Genomic DNA, 19,017 nt, shown 5'->3' on the forward strand with positions numbered 1-19,017 from the left:
GCTCATACACAGTGGACTACCGTAGGTAGCTAACTAGCTAATAATAAATCGTTTTTTAAAGGGCAATTCCACCACTTTTCAACCTAACTTTCGTTATCTCCAGCACAATACAAGTGTCTACATATTTGAAATAATGTTGAATTTCGACGTTTTGTCGAAAAAGAAAAAAAATGTAAAACATAGATTTTTAAACACTATGAGATTTGTGGTGATGTGGGGAGCAAGAAAACACCCTTCATCTGGCTAGAAACTCATTGCAGGTTTTGAAAATCATTGTTTTTTAAAACTTTTAATCCTACCCTGTGATGTCAGAGAGAATAATTTATTTGTATCTTTTTAACCACATATTATAGAAACGTGACGTTTACACATAGGTAGACACTGGTATGGTGCTGGAGATAACGAATATTAGCTTGAATAATGGCAGAATTGCCCTTTAACATTTTCAAAATGTATTTATTTACATGAATAGGTTCTCCCACTGCCTTAGAAAAATGAAATAATCTGCTCGTAGCATGTATTTCAGCCAATTGTGAATATAAGAGCGCAAGAGTGTGGGGTGAGAAGAAGCACTGAGGTTTGACTAAGCAGTGGTGATAACTGACCAATGCAGGGGTGAGGTTTGAAGAGGAGGTGTGATACTTGACTAGAGCAGGGGTGATAACTGACCAATGCAGGGGTGAGGATGGAGGAGGAGGGGTTGGGGTATGAGAAGGAGGGGTGATACTTGCCTAGAGCAGAGGTGAGACATGACAAAAGGAGGGGGGAGATTTGAGAAGGAGGAATGAGTTCCTAATATCTATTCCGTACATTCAAACCAAGCAGCACCTTAGAGCACGAGATCTGGGGGAAATGCCAGAGCAGTAAGTTGGTAAGCGTGTTAAGCATGTATAGCACAATTGTTTTATATACATGGGACAATGCAACAGTGTATTAGAAATGCAACAGTGTATTAGAAAATCTAATTACATTAATGAGTTTAGAAGAAAATATGACAGATCTAAGAAAATGCCCTGGCTGCCCTTATGGACGAACCAGGAAGACCGTTTACAACGTAACCCTCTAAGTGCAGAGGACTTGAAAGGGGGAAATAATGTATGCACTCACTAACTGTAAGTCGCTCTGAGCGTCTGCTAAATGACTAAAATGTAATAGTGTGTAAATAGCATTTTTGTCACCGTGGAATGCTCTGCCACCAGAGGTTACTCAGGTAAAAAGCAAGTTTAGCTTTAAAAAACAGATTAAAAAAACATATTGTATCACAGCGCTGCTCCTCTTTCTAAAGATCTAATTTAATTGTACTGTAGATAAGAATATGAATATGTACAGTACATATGAATAGTTTGTAAATAGTATTTTTGTTGTCTCTTGGTGTCTTTCCAATATATAACTCTTATTTTGTTTTCATTTTTTCATTTTTAATGTAATGTTATATCTTATGTTGTTCTTGTCTATAACTGTTCTGTACTTTGCCATGTATTTGTACATTTTTGTGGACCCAGTAAGAGTAGCTGGTGCATGTGCAGTACTTAATGGGGAGCCTAATAAACTAAACACATCAATTAGGAATATTATATTATGGTATCTGTCTGTGAATTAAAGCATAGATTAACAAGTCTTGGAGTTGTGTGGGTCAGTCCTAGGTAAGAATTTTATCAAAGGGAATGTCAGAAAATGTTAGACAAGCTGCAAATCTTCAGAACCATGCAGCCACTTTCATTCTAAATTGCTGTTATACAATTAATACACCCACAATTACTTTATTAATTCCCTTTGATAATGAGCCTAACCAACAACTGTCGTTTCTCTTGAAGGATTATATCAAGGTCCCAGGGTTCCGGTCTGGAAGCACACTTTCCACTGCACCTACAGGCCCTCTTCGGTATTGCCATTTAGCTGAAGTTGAGCCCAAAAAGACAATTCCCACATTTGTAAATGTTAGTAAGCTAGTTATTCACATATTTATAAACAACTTTTAAAGTATGTAATAATGATTAATAAGATCATTCATAAGATGTTTAATATAGTTCCTTATAAACCATTTACTAATAATGATGTCCTCATCTAAAGTGAGGGCTATTTATACTTTATAAATGTTTTGAGTGGCCAGTGTAATTTCTCACAAAAAGATGGACATGCCATTTATAGACATTCCAGCAGTACCTGATGCAGCCTCCCGTCTCTAACTCCTTTCTTTCCCCACTAGGTGGCAGTGTGAAACAGATTGAGTTGTTGAAATGCATCATCCTCTTATGATATGCAACATTAATTTCTGGAAAGCATAGCTTCCATATGATGTGTGAAAGGGTTGAATGAATGGCCTGGATATTTTCCATTAGGATATTAAATGGTATCATCTGAAGAGTTAATAAACCATAAAAATATACCGCTATTCTGTGTGTCGTTAATGATAGTATGTTTATTATCTCTGGATTAGGATCCCTGTTATAATTCAGTTGGGAAGATGAAGTCTCGGAATATGGCCCTTAACTAAAACAAGTTGAAATGTAACATCTGTCATGTCTACAGACACTAGAGCAAATGGAATTAAAATATAATATTGTGAGAAAACATGCTGCAATGTTGTGTACAGTAACTGCTCTGAGAATGCGTTACATGAAAGCCTAACATACAAAACCACAAAAAGCTACCAATGCTTATGAAGCGGGAGTCATTTTTATTCAATTGGTATGTAATGGTTTTAGACGCCACACCACTCAAGATTTAAATGTAATTTACAGTCCATTGTTGGTTAAATAATTCCAATATAACACTTCTAACTCACTAGTCGTTAGTAGAAGTGTGAGTGGCTTGTATTTCTGTTGCTTAGAGGAACCAGAACCGACATTGACACATTCTTTACTCTGACAGTAAACTTCAAATCATTACAAAATCAATATTTTACTCACTATACAGTTAAGGCATACACACAAATGATTGCCACACAGTTCATAACACTGATAAGGCCTTGGTCTTCATTGAAAATAAATATCCTGTACTGTCATAGAAAGAGAAAGGCAGGTGAATCGGAAAATACAATGTGTGCAATACACAGTGATCCTACTTTCATTTGCACACCACCCATCCTCTATCACACACATATAAACAGTTTATTACAATTAATTCACTTTTCCCACACTATATATAGTTAATAAAGCTATAATTTGCTCTATTACAGGGCTGTTAAATTCAAAACCCTTCTGGTTTTTGTTTGTACCTGGTAATTAATTGCACTCACCTGGTGTCCCAGGTCTAAATCGGTCTCTGGTTAGAAAGAGAGGATGAAGACCAGAAGTGTTTTGGTCCTCCAGGACCGACATTGAACAGCCCTGCTCTATTGCATGACTTGTGGGAACATTTTGCATTGTGTTCCATAGTTATGATATATTATGTAAATGTATGTATAAGGCACAAAGGTTCAATGTAAATCATTTTAATGTATTTGCAAAATAGCGGCTTAAGATGAGCTATGGTAAATAGAGTAGATCCTTAGCAGCCCTTCGCTTTGTGGGCTCATTGGTGAAGTATTGTCTTTACAGCAAGTTCATCAGTAGAAACCTCATCCAAGTGTCTACCCAAGGTCTCCTCTGTCATTATTTTCACAAGTACATACTGAAATTGCCCCAGTGTTCACGCCTGTACAATGCCCACACACAGTATTGCCTGCCAACTAGCCATGCTGTGTGAATCTAGCCTGGTCCCAGATCTGGATGTGCTTTAGCCAATTATGACAAACATGGCATGACAATAATAGTCAGAGGAGTTGGCTAGACTACTAGAGCGCATACTGTCCAGTCAGAACTTACTGAGGGAGGGCAGTGCCCCAGCCTTGACCAGCACCGCTGACAACAGGTCGGCCGGTCCAGAGATGTGTGGCACCGTGGGAGTGGAGGGGTCTCCATGCTGGTTGTTAGAGTTCAGGGGCGTTGCAATCTTCCCCCGGGTCAGAGACTTGGCAGCCCCCGTTATCCCACTCCCTCCTCCCCCCACACTGGACTTGCTGTTCTCTGCCGTGGGGATGACGGTCTCCAGGTGGGGGTTGCCTGCCATGGGGGCTGGGGCCTCCAGGTGAGGCTGATAGCAGCACAGCAGCCTGAAGAAAGCTGCTCTCATCTCCCTGCTGGACAGGGTGTAGATGAGGGGGTTGAGGGCTGAGTTGAGCACGGCCAGGGCAATGAACCAGTCCACATGGTAGAGCACCGGGCAGCGCTCCGGACTGCAGCCCACATCCAGCAGCAGCAGCAGGAACAGCGGGGCCCAGCACATCACAAACACCCCCAGAACTATCACCACCGTCCTCAGCAGGGCCAGCGAGCGCTCCGTGGGCCTGCTGCTCACCCTTCGCCCGCTGGACGTCACCAGCCGGTAGATGCGGATGTAGAGGATGATGATGGCCACCAGCAGGGCGCTGAACACGCTGATGCAGAAGGCCACGTAACTCTTGTCATAGAGGGGCAGCACGGTGGAGCAGGAGGCCAGGTGTTCCAGGCAGTTCCAGCCCAGGGAGGGCAGGGCGCTGAGCAGCACCGACACGGCCCAGCATGCCCCCAGCAGCCCCAGTAACCTCCCCCGCCCCCCCGCCGCCTCGCACGGACGCAAACGCACCATGGTCATGTGTCTCTCGATGCCGATGGCCAGCAGGCTGAAGGTGGAGGCGCTGAGGGCCACGAACATGCTGCCCTCTCTTGCCAGCCACAGGGCTGGCGGCAGGAAGAAGGTCCTGCTTCCAGAGGTGAAGATGTTAACCATATAGGCCACCCCAGCCAACAGGTCAGACAGGGCCAGGTTACCGATGAGGAAGTACATGCGAGTGTGGAAGCGTTTGTTCCTCCATAGCGCCAGCAGCACTGTGACGTTCTCCAGCACGATGAGGACACAGATGAGGAGGAGGACAACAGTCTTACAGGCAGCACTGCTCCGAGGTCGACCCCACTTCCCAGAGTGGTTGTAGTGGGCAATGATGACAGGGTTCATCCCCTCCTCAAACACATTCTCCATCCTGTCTGTCCCTGGCCTGGCCTTCCCTTGTCACACAACAGAGGGCGCCACAACACCCCAGACTGTAGACAGAGGATCTACTGGCAGTGGCACTACTTTATCTGGCACTGTCGGCATCACACTCTTTATAGGGACCTGTTGGATAGACTGCATTAAAATGTATTTCACTAATTCAGTAGGAAATGTATTATGATTGAAGGAATCGCTTATATGTTGATTTAACCATGAGATATTCCATGCCAGATGGTAAGAATAAACTGACAAATGTCATGTCAAACCTCAGGTTAGTTTGAAAACTTTTAGTAGGCTACAAAGGCATACTATAGTAATCAATCATCATGAATTACATTTAAGAACAGGTTTTCTACATCTTGATGTAATTCTAAAACATTTGCATTTGTATTCAAAAATACATTATTGAAGAGCATAAGTTTAGTGGATACTGTACTTCAGTTATTCTGCACTCTGACTGCAATCTTTTTTCGTAAGGGTGTAATCTTTTTTTGTAAGGGTTCGCTGTAAAAGTTTGAAATGGTGAACTTATAGTCCATTATTAAAATTATGAACATCAGTCATACCTAGACCTACCTGAAGGACTGTTTACATTTTCATTTGAGATAGTATGGATACGTTCATATTGCTCCTTGACAGATGTGTTGGTTCAAAAGCCCTGCTTCAATATCCAAACAGTCCTCCGATCGCGTCGTGGCATCGATTCCATATTTTATCGCGGACATACAAGTAAGCTATATGAATATGCCTGTTATTGTAATTCCCGCTAAAATGTCATTCCGATAAATTAGCTATAGCCCACAACTCAGAAATAGTCTCTCACACCCGTCAAACTTTTTAATGGTCCATTCTTCAGCGACTTCTCCCTTCTCTGAAATTTCCAACTCTCAAGCCGCGCTGTCCCAACCTGAATAGGGCGGGATCATTCCGTATTCCCCAACCCATTCTCAACCAATATGAGTTACCAGAGGCCAAAGTCGGTGCGATGCTGATGTTTGACTCAATAGCGCAAGATACACTGTATCACGTCTTACTGTAGCTGGGCTGGAGATGATTTATTTTGAATTACTCAGGTGTGTGTGTTTTGTTTCCTAGGTCAAAGTGTTTTGACGGCACCAATACATTGTAAATGCCAAGGTAAATTACTAGTTAGAGGCTAGAAAACACACGTATCTGTCTCATTGAATGTGTCATGCTGTAGGTGTTGATGGTAGTCTACCTTACTTAGTGCTATTAAAATGATTGCCTCTGTCTGTCTACATTTAGCAAAAGGTGTTATGCACCTTGTGAGTCATTCCTGAAATCAAATGTTGGCCATTACCACCACAAATAATCAACTTGACTCACACATACAGACACAATACAGAACAAAATGATTCACTTGGATCAAACAAACACGAGACAATATAAAACAAACAAGATAACATTGATCGTTTTGAAAAACAAAACAGACTGATGCTCAGATGGTTTGTTTATTTGCCTTCTTAGATATTCTCCCAACTGACAAGTCAAGAAACAAGGAGTTATGACCCTTCATATCCACGCTTTGATCAGACATAGTTTTTCATGTTCAGAATGAAGGATCACTGTTTTCCCTTGGCCCTTCCTGTGTGTGGGATGGGTCACCCCTCTCCCACTGCCCTGCCTGCCTACAGTTGATGAGGAGACACAGTCACACACATTCTATCTCTCTGACAGGATCGTACAGTCACTCACACTCTCTAAGTTACTCACAGGATGAGAAGCTTCTCCCTGGCTGCAGCAGAACACAATGTGACATGAACTGGCTGACTTCAACAGAATGACCAAAACAGGGGGGGAAACTACAGCTCAACATTTTGGAACTTGAGGCAGACATTCTGAGTGTGACCCTGTCACCTCAGCCCCTTCCCCATTTACATTTCAGTCATTTAGCAGATGCTCTTTTCCAGAGCAACTTACAGTATATACCCCCCATAAGAATCGAACCCACAACACTGACGTTGCAAGTACCACGCTCTACCAACTGAGCCACAAAGGAGGACTCTCCACTCTACACTGGGCTCTCTCCCATATTGTGTTGATAGTCCAGGCAGCACCTTCCCTGTATAGTTTCCCCAGGGGAAAGTGATCCAATCTATTATTTCAACCGTTAGATGGTACACTGGCAGGAAAATGCTAACAGGCTGCTTGCTATACAAAAGTGTACAAAACATTAGGAACACCTTCTCTTTCCATGACATAGACTGACAAGGTGAATACAGGTAAAAGCTATGATCCCTTATTGATGTCACTTGTTAAATCCACTTCAATCAGTGTAGATGGAGGTGAGGAGACAGGTTAAAGAAGGATTTTGAGTGTGTCAAGAACTACAATGCTGCTGGGTTTTTCACGCTTAACAGTTTCCCATGTGTATCAAGAATAGTCCACCACCCAACGGACATCCAGCCAACTTGACACAACTGTGGGAAGCATCAGAGTCAACATGGGCCAGCATCCCTTTCAACACCTTGTAGAGTCCATGCCTAGACGAATTGAAGCTGTTCTGAGGGTAACTCAGTATTAGGAAGATGTTCTTAATGTTTTGTACACTTAATGTTTTGATACAGTATTCACCTTTTTAAAACAAATCCACCAAGACTCTCAATAGATGTCACAAAACCAAAGTCCATCAAAACAGTATCATTTGGCATCTAATGAGAAGGTGATCTCATCATTTATTACTTAGGCCTACAGCAATGGCACAACAAATATAGATATGGTTCATCCACTCTATTTCTATAGAGAAGAGGAAATGGTATCAAATGGTATCAAACATTTTACGGAAGTGAGCTTTTTTTCTGAATAACATTAAAGAAATCTGAGAAAATCTGGAAGAATTTCACTGAAAAAATGAAACAAATACTTTGCCTCTGATTGCAATTGCAAAAGAGTTCCTGATACAGATAGTGTTGTATATAGTACTGTTAATGTTTACATGACATGATCAAGGCTGTGATGCTAGACTTGGCTAACAACGCCATCCAAAAACATGATAGGGCATCTGCAAAGGGTCCACTGAGCCTTAGACAGATGTTAAGAGTGAAGTGTTGAGGAGTACACCCTTAGGAAAAAAGTTGCCATCTAGAACCTTAAAGGGTTTTTCGGCTGTCCCCATAGGAGAACCCTTTGAAGAACCCTTTTTGGTTCCAGGTAGAACCTTTTCGGTTCCAGGTAGAACCCTTTTGGGTTCCGTGTTGAACTCTTTCCACAGAGGGTTCTACATGTAACCCAAAATATTTATATCTGGAACCAAAAAGGGTTCTCCTATGGGGACAGCCAAAGAACCCCTTTGGAACCCTTTTTTCTAAGAGTGTACAGTATAAGGGGAAATAGACGGATGGAGGAGAGCGAGATAGAGACTGAGAGGTGGGGATTGAGAAGGCGAAGTTGGAGGGAACTGAGTGCAGGACAACTGAAGAGTAGGAGAGGTGGGTGTAGTGGACAGAGGATAGAGACTGCAAGAAAGTTGTGGAGGCTGTGAGAGTGATGGATTGAGTATGAGAGGGTGGAGGAGACTGTGAGATTTGGCTGTGTCCCACTCTGGGCTTGGGTGTCAGTGAGTGTGAGGAGTTTCAGGCAGCCTGGCCCTCTCACATGTCAGCCCCAGGCCCTGCAGATTAATGAATGGCACCCAGCACTGTTGACTTTACCCTGATCAACAAGAGATTTGAAGTACAACTCATTTATAACCATATTAAAACACTCCCGAGCTCTTGTTGTTGCAAGCTCGTGATTTCCTGGATATATGGCAGCCAGGTCACTCAAGATCCAAGGCAATATTCGACGTTCGTCCAGGTCCCCACTAGGGCCAACGGTGAGCGCTATTATCAAGTAGGCTTGCAGCTTGCTAGGATGTTGTGGATGGGGATAACCAGGGATGGGCCATCCCCATCCACATGTTGTGGATGTCCAGCTCTAGCCTCTTAGGGGCCCCAAGCGAGATTTGGTTAGGGGGCCCCTCACTGGCAAAATATTTGAGTGACTCCTCTCTTGACGGCGGAGAGAAACATTTTAGTTTGAAAGTTCATTTCCTGCAATTCAACACATTTTGCCATGGGGCGGAGTGAACATTTTGCAATTTTATTACAAATTGAATGCAATTCTACTCATCTTTTTTTGTTGTTGCAGTTTTACAGCTAGCTAATTTCCTGCAATTCTACCCATTTTGCCATGGGGTTGAGATATATTTTTGCAGTTTTAAAGCTAATTTCTTACAATTCTACACATTTTGCTATGACTTATGCCATGTTAATACGATATCTGAGCGAGAATGACTAACAAAATCAATGGGGGCCACCTGAAAGTCAAGGCCCCTGGCCACGTGCCCTGCGTGCCTGGTCGATATTCGGCCATGATTACTACAAGTTTCGATAGCTGGCTGGATTAACTACCAATTCAAACATTTACATGGCTAATTGACAGCTAATTGAGTGACCGATATAACAAGAGAAAAACTGCTGATTGCACCTGGTGTTTTCTACTATTCTTCAAATCAAATCAAATCAAATCAAATCAAATTGTATTTGTCACATACACGTGTTTAGCAGATGTTATAGCGGGTGTAGCAAAATGCTTGTGTTTCTAGCTCCGACAGTGCAGTAATATCTAACAAGTAATATCTAACAATTTCACAACATATACCTAATACACACAAAACTAGTAAGGAATGGAATTTAAGAAAATATACATATATGGACAAGCAATGACAGAGCGGCATGGACTAAGATACAGTAGAATATTATAGAATAGAATGCAGTATATACATATGAGATGAGTAGTGCAAGTTATGTAAACATTATTAAAGTGACTAGTGTTCCATTTCTTAAAGTGGCCAGTGATTTCAATAGGCAGCAGCAGCCTCTAATGTGCTAGTGATGGCTATTTAACAGTCGGATGGCCTTCAGATAGAAGCTGTTTTTCATTCTCTCAGTCCCAGCTTTGATGCACCTGTACTGACCTCACCTTCTGGACAATAACGGGGTGAACAGGCAGTGGCTCGGGTGGTTGATGTCCTTGATTATCTTTTTGGCCTTCCTGTTTGCCTCTCAATAGTAAGTTGAGATCCCAACTGAGTTTCTCCCCCAAAAAAACACTAGCGGTCAGGGGCCCTAAGCGACCACTTATGTTGCTTATGCCTGGAGCCAACCCTGGGGATGGTGGATTGGCGCAAGCCGCGAGCTCTGAGGATCACCGTGTTCAATCCCAGTGCTAAGCACTTCTTTATATATATTTTATTTTAACCCTATCCTAAACCTTAACCCTTACTTTAACTATTCAGAATGAATGCCGTCGAAATTGGACATTTATCCCCCCCTGGACAAACATCGAATACTGAAGTTAAACCGTTTCAAACCGTGAGATCTTGTTGTATATGGTGCCGTGGGGAGAGACGAAATGCAGTTATGGGTCAAGAGAGAACATTTAGGGTTTTCCAGTGTCTAGGTTTACAATCGTGTGTGTGTTTGTGTGTTTGTGTGTGTGTGTATGCTAATGCTATTGTTGGTTACATGTGTGCATGTACGTGTGTATGTGAGGGGCACTGTGAGTCAAGGCTGGCTGATGCACAGTTTGGCGGTGAGTTAGCTCGTTTGGAATTTCAAGTTTAGTGGGAACTGGGGGGGGGGGGGGGTTCTGTGGTGGAAAGCTCTTGGGCCTTCACCTTTCTGCCCCTAACCCTCCCTCCCCCCTCTGTCTACCCTGCCTTCCGATCTCCCTCTCTCCTTCCCTCCTCCCCTCCACACTGAAACAGTTATACAAGAATGAAATGTCCTTTTCAACCAACCCTTAAAACCCTCACATTCTCAATGTTTACCCTCTTGAGTTTGGATTTCATCAGACTATCTTGTACAGGACATCCTAGAACTCTGACAAACACAACATTAGCACAACATGGAGGTGTTTACTATTTTATATCTCTGTGAGGCCAGCATCCCCATACGGGAAAAAAATGCATTTAAAATAGATGTTTATAAAAATGTTTTGGGATATATGAGAATTATAAAGCGTTTGCCAAATAATGTACATATTTTTATTTATTTAATACATTTTAAATTCATATATTATGGAATGTATTTAAAATGTATATATAAATGTAGATAAAATGTATATCACAATATATGTTGAATACATCGGAAAATGTATTTCATGTATTTCAAAATACATTATATTTCAGAATATATTTTCACATGTATTTATCAATATATTTGGTTAACATATTTTTACATATATTTGGAAATGTTTTGTAAAATATGTATATTCCAATATGCATTTAAATGTAACTGTAAGACATACAGTGGGGGAAAAAAGTATTTAGTCAGCCACCAATTGTGCAAGTTCTCCCACTTAAAAAGATGAGAGAGGCCTGTAATTTTCATCATAGGTACACGTCAACTATGACAGACAAATTCAGATTTTTTTTCTCCAGAAAATCACATTGTAGGATTTTTAATGAATTTATTTGCAAATTATGGTGGAAAATAAGTATTTGGTCACCTACAAACAAGCAAGATTTCTGGCTCTCACAGACCTGTAACTTCTTCTTTAAGAGGCTCCTCTGTCCTCCACTCGTTACCTGTATTAATGGCACCTGTTTGAACTTGTTATCAGTGTAAAAGACACCTGTCCACAACCTCAAACAGTCACACTCCAAACTCCACTATGGCCAAGACCAAAGAGCTGTCAAAGGACACCAGAAACAAAATTGTAGACCTGCACCAGGCTGGGAAGACTGAATCTGCAATAGGTAAGCAGCTTGGTTTGAAGAAATCAACTGTGGGAGCAATTATTAGGAAATGGAAGACATACAAGACCACTGATAATCTCCCTCGATCTGGGGATCCACGCAAGAGCTCACCCCGTGGGGTCAAAATGATCACAAGAACGGTGAGCAAAAATCCCAGAACCACACGGGGGGACCTAGTGAATGACCTGCAGAGAGCTGGGACCAAAGTAACAAAGCCTACCATCAGTAACACACTACGCCGCCAGGGACTCAAATCCTGCCGTGCAAGACATGTCCCCCTGCTTAAGCCAGTACATGTCCAGGCCCGTCTGAAATTTGCTAGAGTGCATTTGGATGATCCAGAAGAGGATTGGGAGAATGTCATATGGTCAGATGAAACCAAAATAGAACTTTTTGGTAAAAACTCAACTCGTCGTGTTTGGAGGACAAAGAATGCTGAGTTGCATCCAAAGAACACCATACCTACTGTGAAGCATGGGGGTGGAAACATCATGCTTTGGGGCTGTTTTTCTGCAAAGGGACCAGAACGACTGATCCGTGTAAAGGAAAGAATGAATGGGGCCATGTATCGTGAGAATTTGAGTGAAAACCTCCTTCCATCAGCAAGGGCATTGAAGATGAAACGTGGCTGGGTCTTTCAGCATGACAATGATCCCAAACACACCGCCCGGGCAACGAAGGAGTGGCTTCGTAAGAAGCATTTCAAGGTCCTGGAGTGGCCTAGCCAGTCTCCAGATCTCAACCCCATAGAAAATCTTTGGAGGGAGTTGAAAGTCCGTGTTGCCCAGCGACAGCCCCAAAACATCACTGCTCTAGAGGAGATCTGCATGGAGGAATGGGCCAAAATACCAGCAACAGTGTGTGAAAACCTTGTGAAGACTTACAGAAAACGTTTGACCTGTGTCATTGCCAACATAGGGTATATAACAAAGTATTGAGAAACTTTTGTTATTGACCAAATACTTATTTTCCACCATAATTTGCAAATAAATTCATTAAAAATCCTACAATGTGATTTTCTGGATTTTTTTCCCTCATTTTGTCTGTCATAGTTGACGTGTACCTATGATGAAAATTACAGGCCTCTCTCATCTTTTTAAGTGGGAGAACTTGCACAATTGGTGGCTGACTAAATACTTTTTTCCCCCACTGTATATTTATTTGTTAAATTGTACAGAGCATTCAGAAAGTATTCAGACCTCTGGACTTTTTCCACATTTTGTTACGTTACAGCCTTATTCTAAAATTGATTAAATAAATAAAAATTCTCATCAATCTACACACAATACTCCATAATGACAAAGCGAAAACAGTTTTGTAGAAATGTTTGCACATTTATTAAAAATAAAAAACAGAAATACCTTATTTACATAAGTATTCAGTGGCTTCCATCATTATTTTGGAACCACCAAAACTCTTCCTAGAGCTGGCTGCCCGGCCAAACTGGGGGAGAAGGGCCTTAGTCAGGGATGTGAGCAAGAACCCGATGGTCACTCTGACAGAGCTCCAGAGTTCCTCTGGGGAGATGGGAGAATCTTCTAGAAGGAGAAACATCTCTGCAGAACTCCACCAATCAGGCCTTTATGGTAGAGTGGCCAGACGGAAGCCACTCCTCAGTAAAAGGCACATGACAGCCCACTTGGAGTTTGCCAAAAGGCACCTAAAGGACTCAGACCATGAGAAATAATATTCTCTGGTCTGATGAAACCAAGATTGAACTATTTGGCCTGACTGCGAAGCGTCATGTCTGGAGGAAACCTGGCACCATCCCTACGGTGAAGCATGGTGGTGGCGGCATCATGCTGTTGGAATGTTTTTCAGCGGCAGGGACTGGGAGACTAGTCAGGATCAAGGGAAAGATGAACGGAGCAAAGTACAGAGAGATCCTTGATGAAAACCTGCTCCAGAGTGCTCAGGACCTCAGACTGGGGCAAAAGTTTACCTTCCTACAGGACAACAACCCTAAGCACACAGCCAAGACAATGCAGGAGTGGCTTCGGGACAAGTCTCTGAATGTCCTTGAGTGGCCCAGCCAGAGCCCAGACTTGAACCCGATCGAACATCTCTGGAGAGACCTGAAAAAAGCTGTGCAGCGGCACTCCCCATCCAAGCTGACAGAGCTTGAGAGGATCTGCAGAGTAGAATACTTATGTAAATGTGATATTTCATTATATTTATTTTTTAAACATGCAAACATTTTCGAAAAATAACTGTTTTTGCTTTGTCATTATGTTTTTTTTTTGTGTAGATTGATGATTTTTCTTTATTTAATCAATTTTAAAATAAGGCTGTAACGTAACAAAATGGAAAAAGTCAAGGGGTCTGAATACTTTCCGAATGCACTGTATGGCAAAATCATATTGTAACGAAATGGTGACTGTCTTAACAATTAAACTTTAGTAGGCTCTATGATATCACATGCATTTATGGCAGTCTCAACACTTTGACACATTGTAGAGTGTTGTACAATGTATAGTTTTTATTTAAATCTATAAAAAGTCAAATAAAATAATTATAAAAACAGCCTAGTACCCAAGATTTGTATTCATTATTCATTTAAGCTGAAGCGACGCACTTACTATAGTAAAAAAAAAAAGGATGATGAGATGGGAAAACATGTTTTTTATGAAGTTGAACATGTTGAACATGAACATGTGCTCTTTATGACATAATTATTCAAATTAAGTGAAATCAAACAGTTTTTTTTATTCATCATCACAATTGAAATTATGTTTTGGCTTGGTGGCCAAAAACATTATCTCCATTAATCAATACAAAAATAGTAATTTAAGAAGCCGAATTAGGAACCACATTGGCCACCATGTAGACTAGATGTCCTAGCCATGCATTTCTGGAATATTGTCAGGCGTTACATGCATTTGAGCAAAGATGCAAATGTTCGACATGTATTTTAAATACATTTTACGTGACATTAAATATATTGAAATTATTTTTTTTCCGTATGTGTCTGTATCTCCATCACATTTCTGTCTGATATCTCTCTATAGGAAGTCTTGATTAATGCTCTGAGAGCTGATAGTCTATCTGGACCTGTATAACTAACTGTTATCTGTAGAGTCTGTGGCCCCTATAGGGTCCATGTGGCAGACAGTCTGAGGAACAGTCCTGCTGCACTCCTGAGATCTCCTCTTTATCTTGGTTGGTTGAAGATTGCAACATCAAAGGTATAAAATGGAGAGGTATGTGTAAGTGACTGCGAGTTGAAGTTGCCGGTAGGCACTTGGCAGTAGGCAGTTGCGTGATGGGTGATTTGAAGGAGTGAGGTGCAGGAGGGTAAATCACAGAATACAGAATTTATTCCGGAATACAGAGTTATGCAGAAATGCTTCTAACAGTCCAGTGCACAAAACAGGCGCACTGGAACGAAACGGGCACACAGGGGAAAAAATACCCCGGCAATACAAAACACACTCTCCTCACAATAAACAATCACACACAAAGACAAGGGGGCAGAGGGAACACTTATACAAGTACTAATGAGGGGATATGAACCAGGGGTGTAATAAACAAGACAAAACAAATGGAATGATGAGATGAGGAGCGGCAGTGGCTAGAAGGCCGGTGACGACGAACGCCGAAGCCTGCCCGAACAAGGAGAGGTGGCAGCTTTGGAGGAAGTCGTGACACAGTTGCACAGATGTAGGATCAGTCTAGATCCTAACCATAGGCACGTACAGTTGAAGTCTGAGTGGCAGATTGGTCTAAGGCACTGCATCGCAGTGCTAGCTGTGCCACTAGAGATCCTGGTTCAAATCCAGGCTCTGTCGTAGCCGGCCGCGACTGGGAGACCCATGGGGCGGCGCACAATTGGCCCAGGGTAGGGGAGGGAATGGCCGGCAGGGATGTAGCTCAGTTGGTAGAGCATGGCGTTTGCAACGCCAGGGTTGTGGGTTCGATTTCCACGGGGGGCCAGTATGAAAAATACATTTTAAAATAAAAATGTATGCACTCACTAACTGTAAGTCGCTCTGGATAACAGCGTCTGCTAAATGACTAAAACTGTAAATGTAAATGAAGTTTACATACATTTAGGTTGGAGTCATTAAAACTCGTTTTTCAACCACTCCACACATTTCTTGTTAACAAACTATAGTTTGGGCAAGTTGGTTAGGACAGCTACTTTGTGCATGACACAAGTAATCGTTCCAACAGATTATTTCACTTATAATTCACTGTATCACAATTCCAGTGGGTCAGAAGTTTAAATACACTACGTTGACTGTGCCTTTAAACAGCTTGGAACATTCCAGAAAATGATGTCATGGCTTTAGAAGCTTCTGATAGGCTAATTGACATCATTTGAGTCAATTGGAGGTGTACCTGTGGAGGTATTTCAAGGCCTACCTTCAAACTCAGTGCCTCTTTGCTTGACATCATGGGAAAATCAAAAGAAATCAGGCAAAAATAGTAGACCTCCACAAGTCTGGTTCATCCTTGGGAGCAATTTCCAAACACCTGAAGGTTCCACGTTCATCTGTACAAACAATAGTACGCAAGTATAAACACCATGGGACCACGCAGCTGTCATACCGCTCAAGAAGGAGACGCGTTCTGTCTCCTAGAGATGAACATAATTTGGTGCGAAAAGTGCAAATCAATCCCAGAACAACAGCAAAGGACCTTGTGAAGATGCTGGAGGAAACAGGTACAAAAGTATCTATATCCACAGTAAAACGAGTCCTATATCGACATAACCTGAAAGGCTGCTCAGCAAGGAAGAATCCATTGCTCCAAAACCGCCATAAAAAAGCCAGACTTAGGTTTGCAGCTGCACATGGGGACAAAGATCATACTTTTTGGAGAAATGTCCTCTGGTCTGATGAAACAGAAATAGAACTGTTTGGCCATATTGACCATCGTTATGTTTGGAGGAAAAAGGGGGTGGCTTGTAAACCGAAGAGCACCATCCCAACCGTGAAGCACGGGGGAGGCAGCATCATGCTGTGGGGGTGCTTTGCTGCAGGAGGGACAGGTGCACTTCACAAAATAGATGGCATCATGAGGAAGGGAAATGAAGTGGATATATTGAAGCAACATCTCAAGACATCAGTCTGGAAGTTAAAGCTTGGTCGCAAATGGGTCTTACAAATGGACAATGACCTCAAGCATACTTCCAAAGTTGTGGCAAAATGGCTTAAGGACAACAAAGTCAAGGTATTGGAGTGGCCATCACAAAGCCCTGACCTCAATCCTATAGAACATTTGTGGGCAGAACTGAAAAAGCGTGTGCAAGAAAGGAGGCCTACAAACCTGACTCAGTTACACCAGGCCAAAATTCACCTAACTTATTGTGGGAAGCTTGTGGAAGGCTACCCGAAACATTTGACCCAAGTTTAACAATTTAAAAGCAATGCTACCAAATACTAATTGAGTGTATCTAAACTTCTGACCCACTGGGAATGTGATGAAAGAAATAAAAGCTGAAATAAATCATTCTCTATACTATTATTCGGACATTTCACATTCTTAAAATAAAGTGGTGATCGTAACTGACCTAAGACAGATCATTTTTACTAGGATTAAATGTCAGGAATTGTGAAAAACTGAGTTTAAATGTATTTGGCTAAGGTGTATGTAAACTTCCGACTTCTGCCATGTTAGAGCAGATTTCTTGCTGAAAATAAGTCATAATTTAAAAGGAATTCTGATTAGAGAAAAAGATGACAAGGGATGATTCCACGCCAGGAAGGCCCGAAAATATTTCTGGTATCTCAGATTCAGTGGTGGAAGAATTATCCAATTGTCATGCTTGAGTAAAAGTAAAGATACCTTCATAGAAAATGTCTCAAGTAAAAGTGAAAGTCACCCAGTAAAATACTACTTAAGTAAAAGTCTAAAAGTATTTGGTTTTAAATATACTTAAGTATCAAAAGTAAATGTAATCTCTAAAATATACTTAAGTATCAAACGTAAAAGTAAAAGTATAAACCATTTCACATTCCTTATATTAAGCAAACCATGGGGATGCTGTTCTTATGGGCATGCGGTTCTTAAAATTAATGGGTAACCAGGGGCACACTCCAATACTCAGACATAATTTACAAACAAAGCATTTATGTTTAGTAAGTCCGCCAGATCAGCGGCAGAAGGGATGGCCAGTGATGTTCTCTTGATATGTGTGTGAATTTGACAATTTTCCTGTCCTGCTAAGCATTCAAAATGTAATGAGTACTTTTGGGTGTCATGGAAAATGTATGGAGTAAAAGGTACATTATTTTAATTTGGAATGTAGTGGAGTAAAAGTAAAAGTTGTCAAAAATAGAAAGTACAGATACCCCAAAAAACTACTTAAGTAGTACTTGTCACGCCCTGGCTCTGGGGACTCTCGTATGTTGAGCCAGGATGTTAATTTCTAGGTTTTGTATATCTATGTTGGCCAGGGTGGCTCCCAATCAGAGACGGCTGTAGCTCGTTGTCTCTGATTGGGAGCCATACTTAGGTAGCCGTTAAGCATTCATTTGGTGTGGTTTCTTGTTCCGTGTTGGTTTGTGTATGTAACCAAGGACGTCACGTTATCGTTTTGTTGTTTTGTTCGTGTGATCATTATTTAAATAAATATGTTCGCATTCCACGCTGCGCCTTGGTCCTCCTCCTTCGACGATCGTGACAGAAGAAACCACCAAGACTGGACCAAGCAGCGTGTCCAGGAGCCATCGCCAGGGAGATCTCTAGCGGATCTCCTTCGCCTCCTCGACTGGGTCAAGCCGTGTGAGGAAGAGAGAGGCTGGACTTGGAAGCAGAAGGGTGAAAGTCTGGCGAGAGACATGGAGACCTGGTCCACGGGTAGGAGAGACGGCCAGAATTTTTTTAGGGGGGGGGCTCACGCCGTGGACGACGGGGCAGCAGGAGGCCGCCAGGTTACGGGAGTCACTGGTCACCAGGGGGAAAGAGGATGTAGAGGCACGGCGAGAGGTACTGGGGTGTGTTGCCAGTCCGGTCCGGCCTGTTCCTGATCCCCGCGTAGGGCCAGTGGTGTGTGTTCCCAGTACGGTCCGGCCTGTTCCGGCCACTTGCACCGAGCCAATGGTGCGCGTCGCCAGCCCGGCCCGGCCTGTTCCTGCTCCCCGCACCAAGCCAATGGTGCGCGTCGCCAGCCCGGTTCGGCCCGTCCCTGCTCCCCGCACCAAGCCAATGGTGCGCGTCGCCAGCCCGGCCCGGCCCGTTCCTGCTCCCCGCACCAAGCCAATGGTGCGCGTCGCCAGCCCGGCCCGGCCTGTTCCTGC

The 19,017-nt window shown here is 42.5% G+C and overlaps 1 protein-coding gene across 3 annotated transcripts; it reads right to left on the reverse strand.

Annotated features, from left to right (window-relative positions):
• Nucleotides 1-2,654: 2,654 nt before the first annotated feature.
• On the reverse strand, nucleotides 2,655-5,883 carry LOC311148425 (sphingosine 1-phosphate receptor 3-like). Of its 3 annotated transcripts, none has more exons than XM_084185393.1 (2): nucleotides 5,587-5,883; nucleotides 2,655-5,133 (listed from the first exon to the last, which is right to left on the reverse strand). In XM_084185393.1, the coding sequence occupies exon 2, from the start codon at nucleotides 4,996-4,998 to the stop codon at nucleotides 3,796-3,798; it is 1,203 nt and encodes a 400-aa protein (XP_084041519.1). In that variant the 5' UTR covers nucleotides 4,999-5,133; nucleotides 5,587-5,883; the 3' UTR covers nucleotides 2,655-3,795. The 3 variants fall into 3 exon arrangements, with proteins under 3 accessions (XP_084041519.1, XP_084041521.1, XP_084041520.1); XM_084185395.1 differs by having other exon boundaries at nucleotides 2,655-5,145; XM_084185394.1 differs by having other exon boundaries at nucleotides 5,577-5,883.
• Nucleotides 5,884-19,017: the final 13,134 nt, after the last annotated feature.

Source organism: Coregonus lavaretus, assembly GCF_964263955.1.
Source record: "Coregonus lavaretus genome assembly, chromosome: 21".
Classification (NCBI taxonomy): domain Eukaryota; kingdom Metazoa; phylum Chordata; class Actinopteri; order Salmoniformes; family Salmonidae; genus Coregonus; species Coregonus lavaretus.

Coding starts and splice junctions, on each gene's coding strand:
- LOC311148425 (XM_084185393.1), bottom strand. CDS start 4,998: ATGGAGAATGTGTTTGAGGAGGGGATGAACCCTGTCATCATTGCCCAC.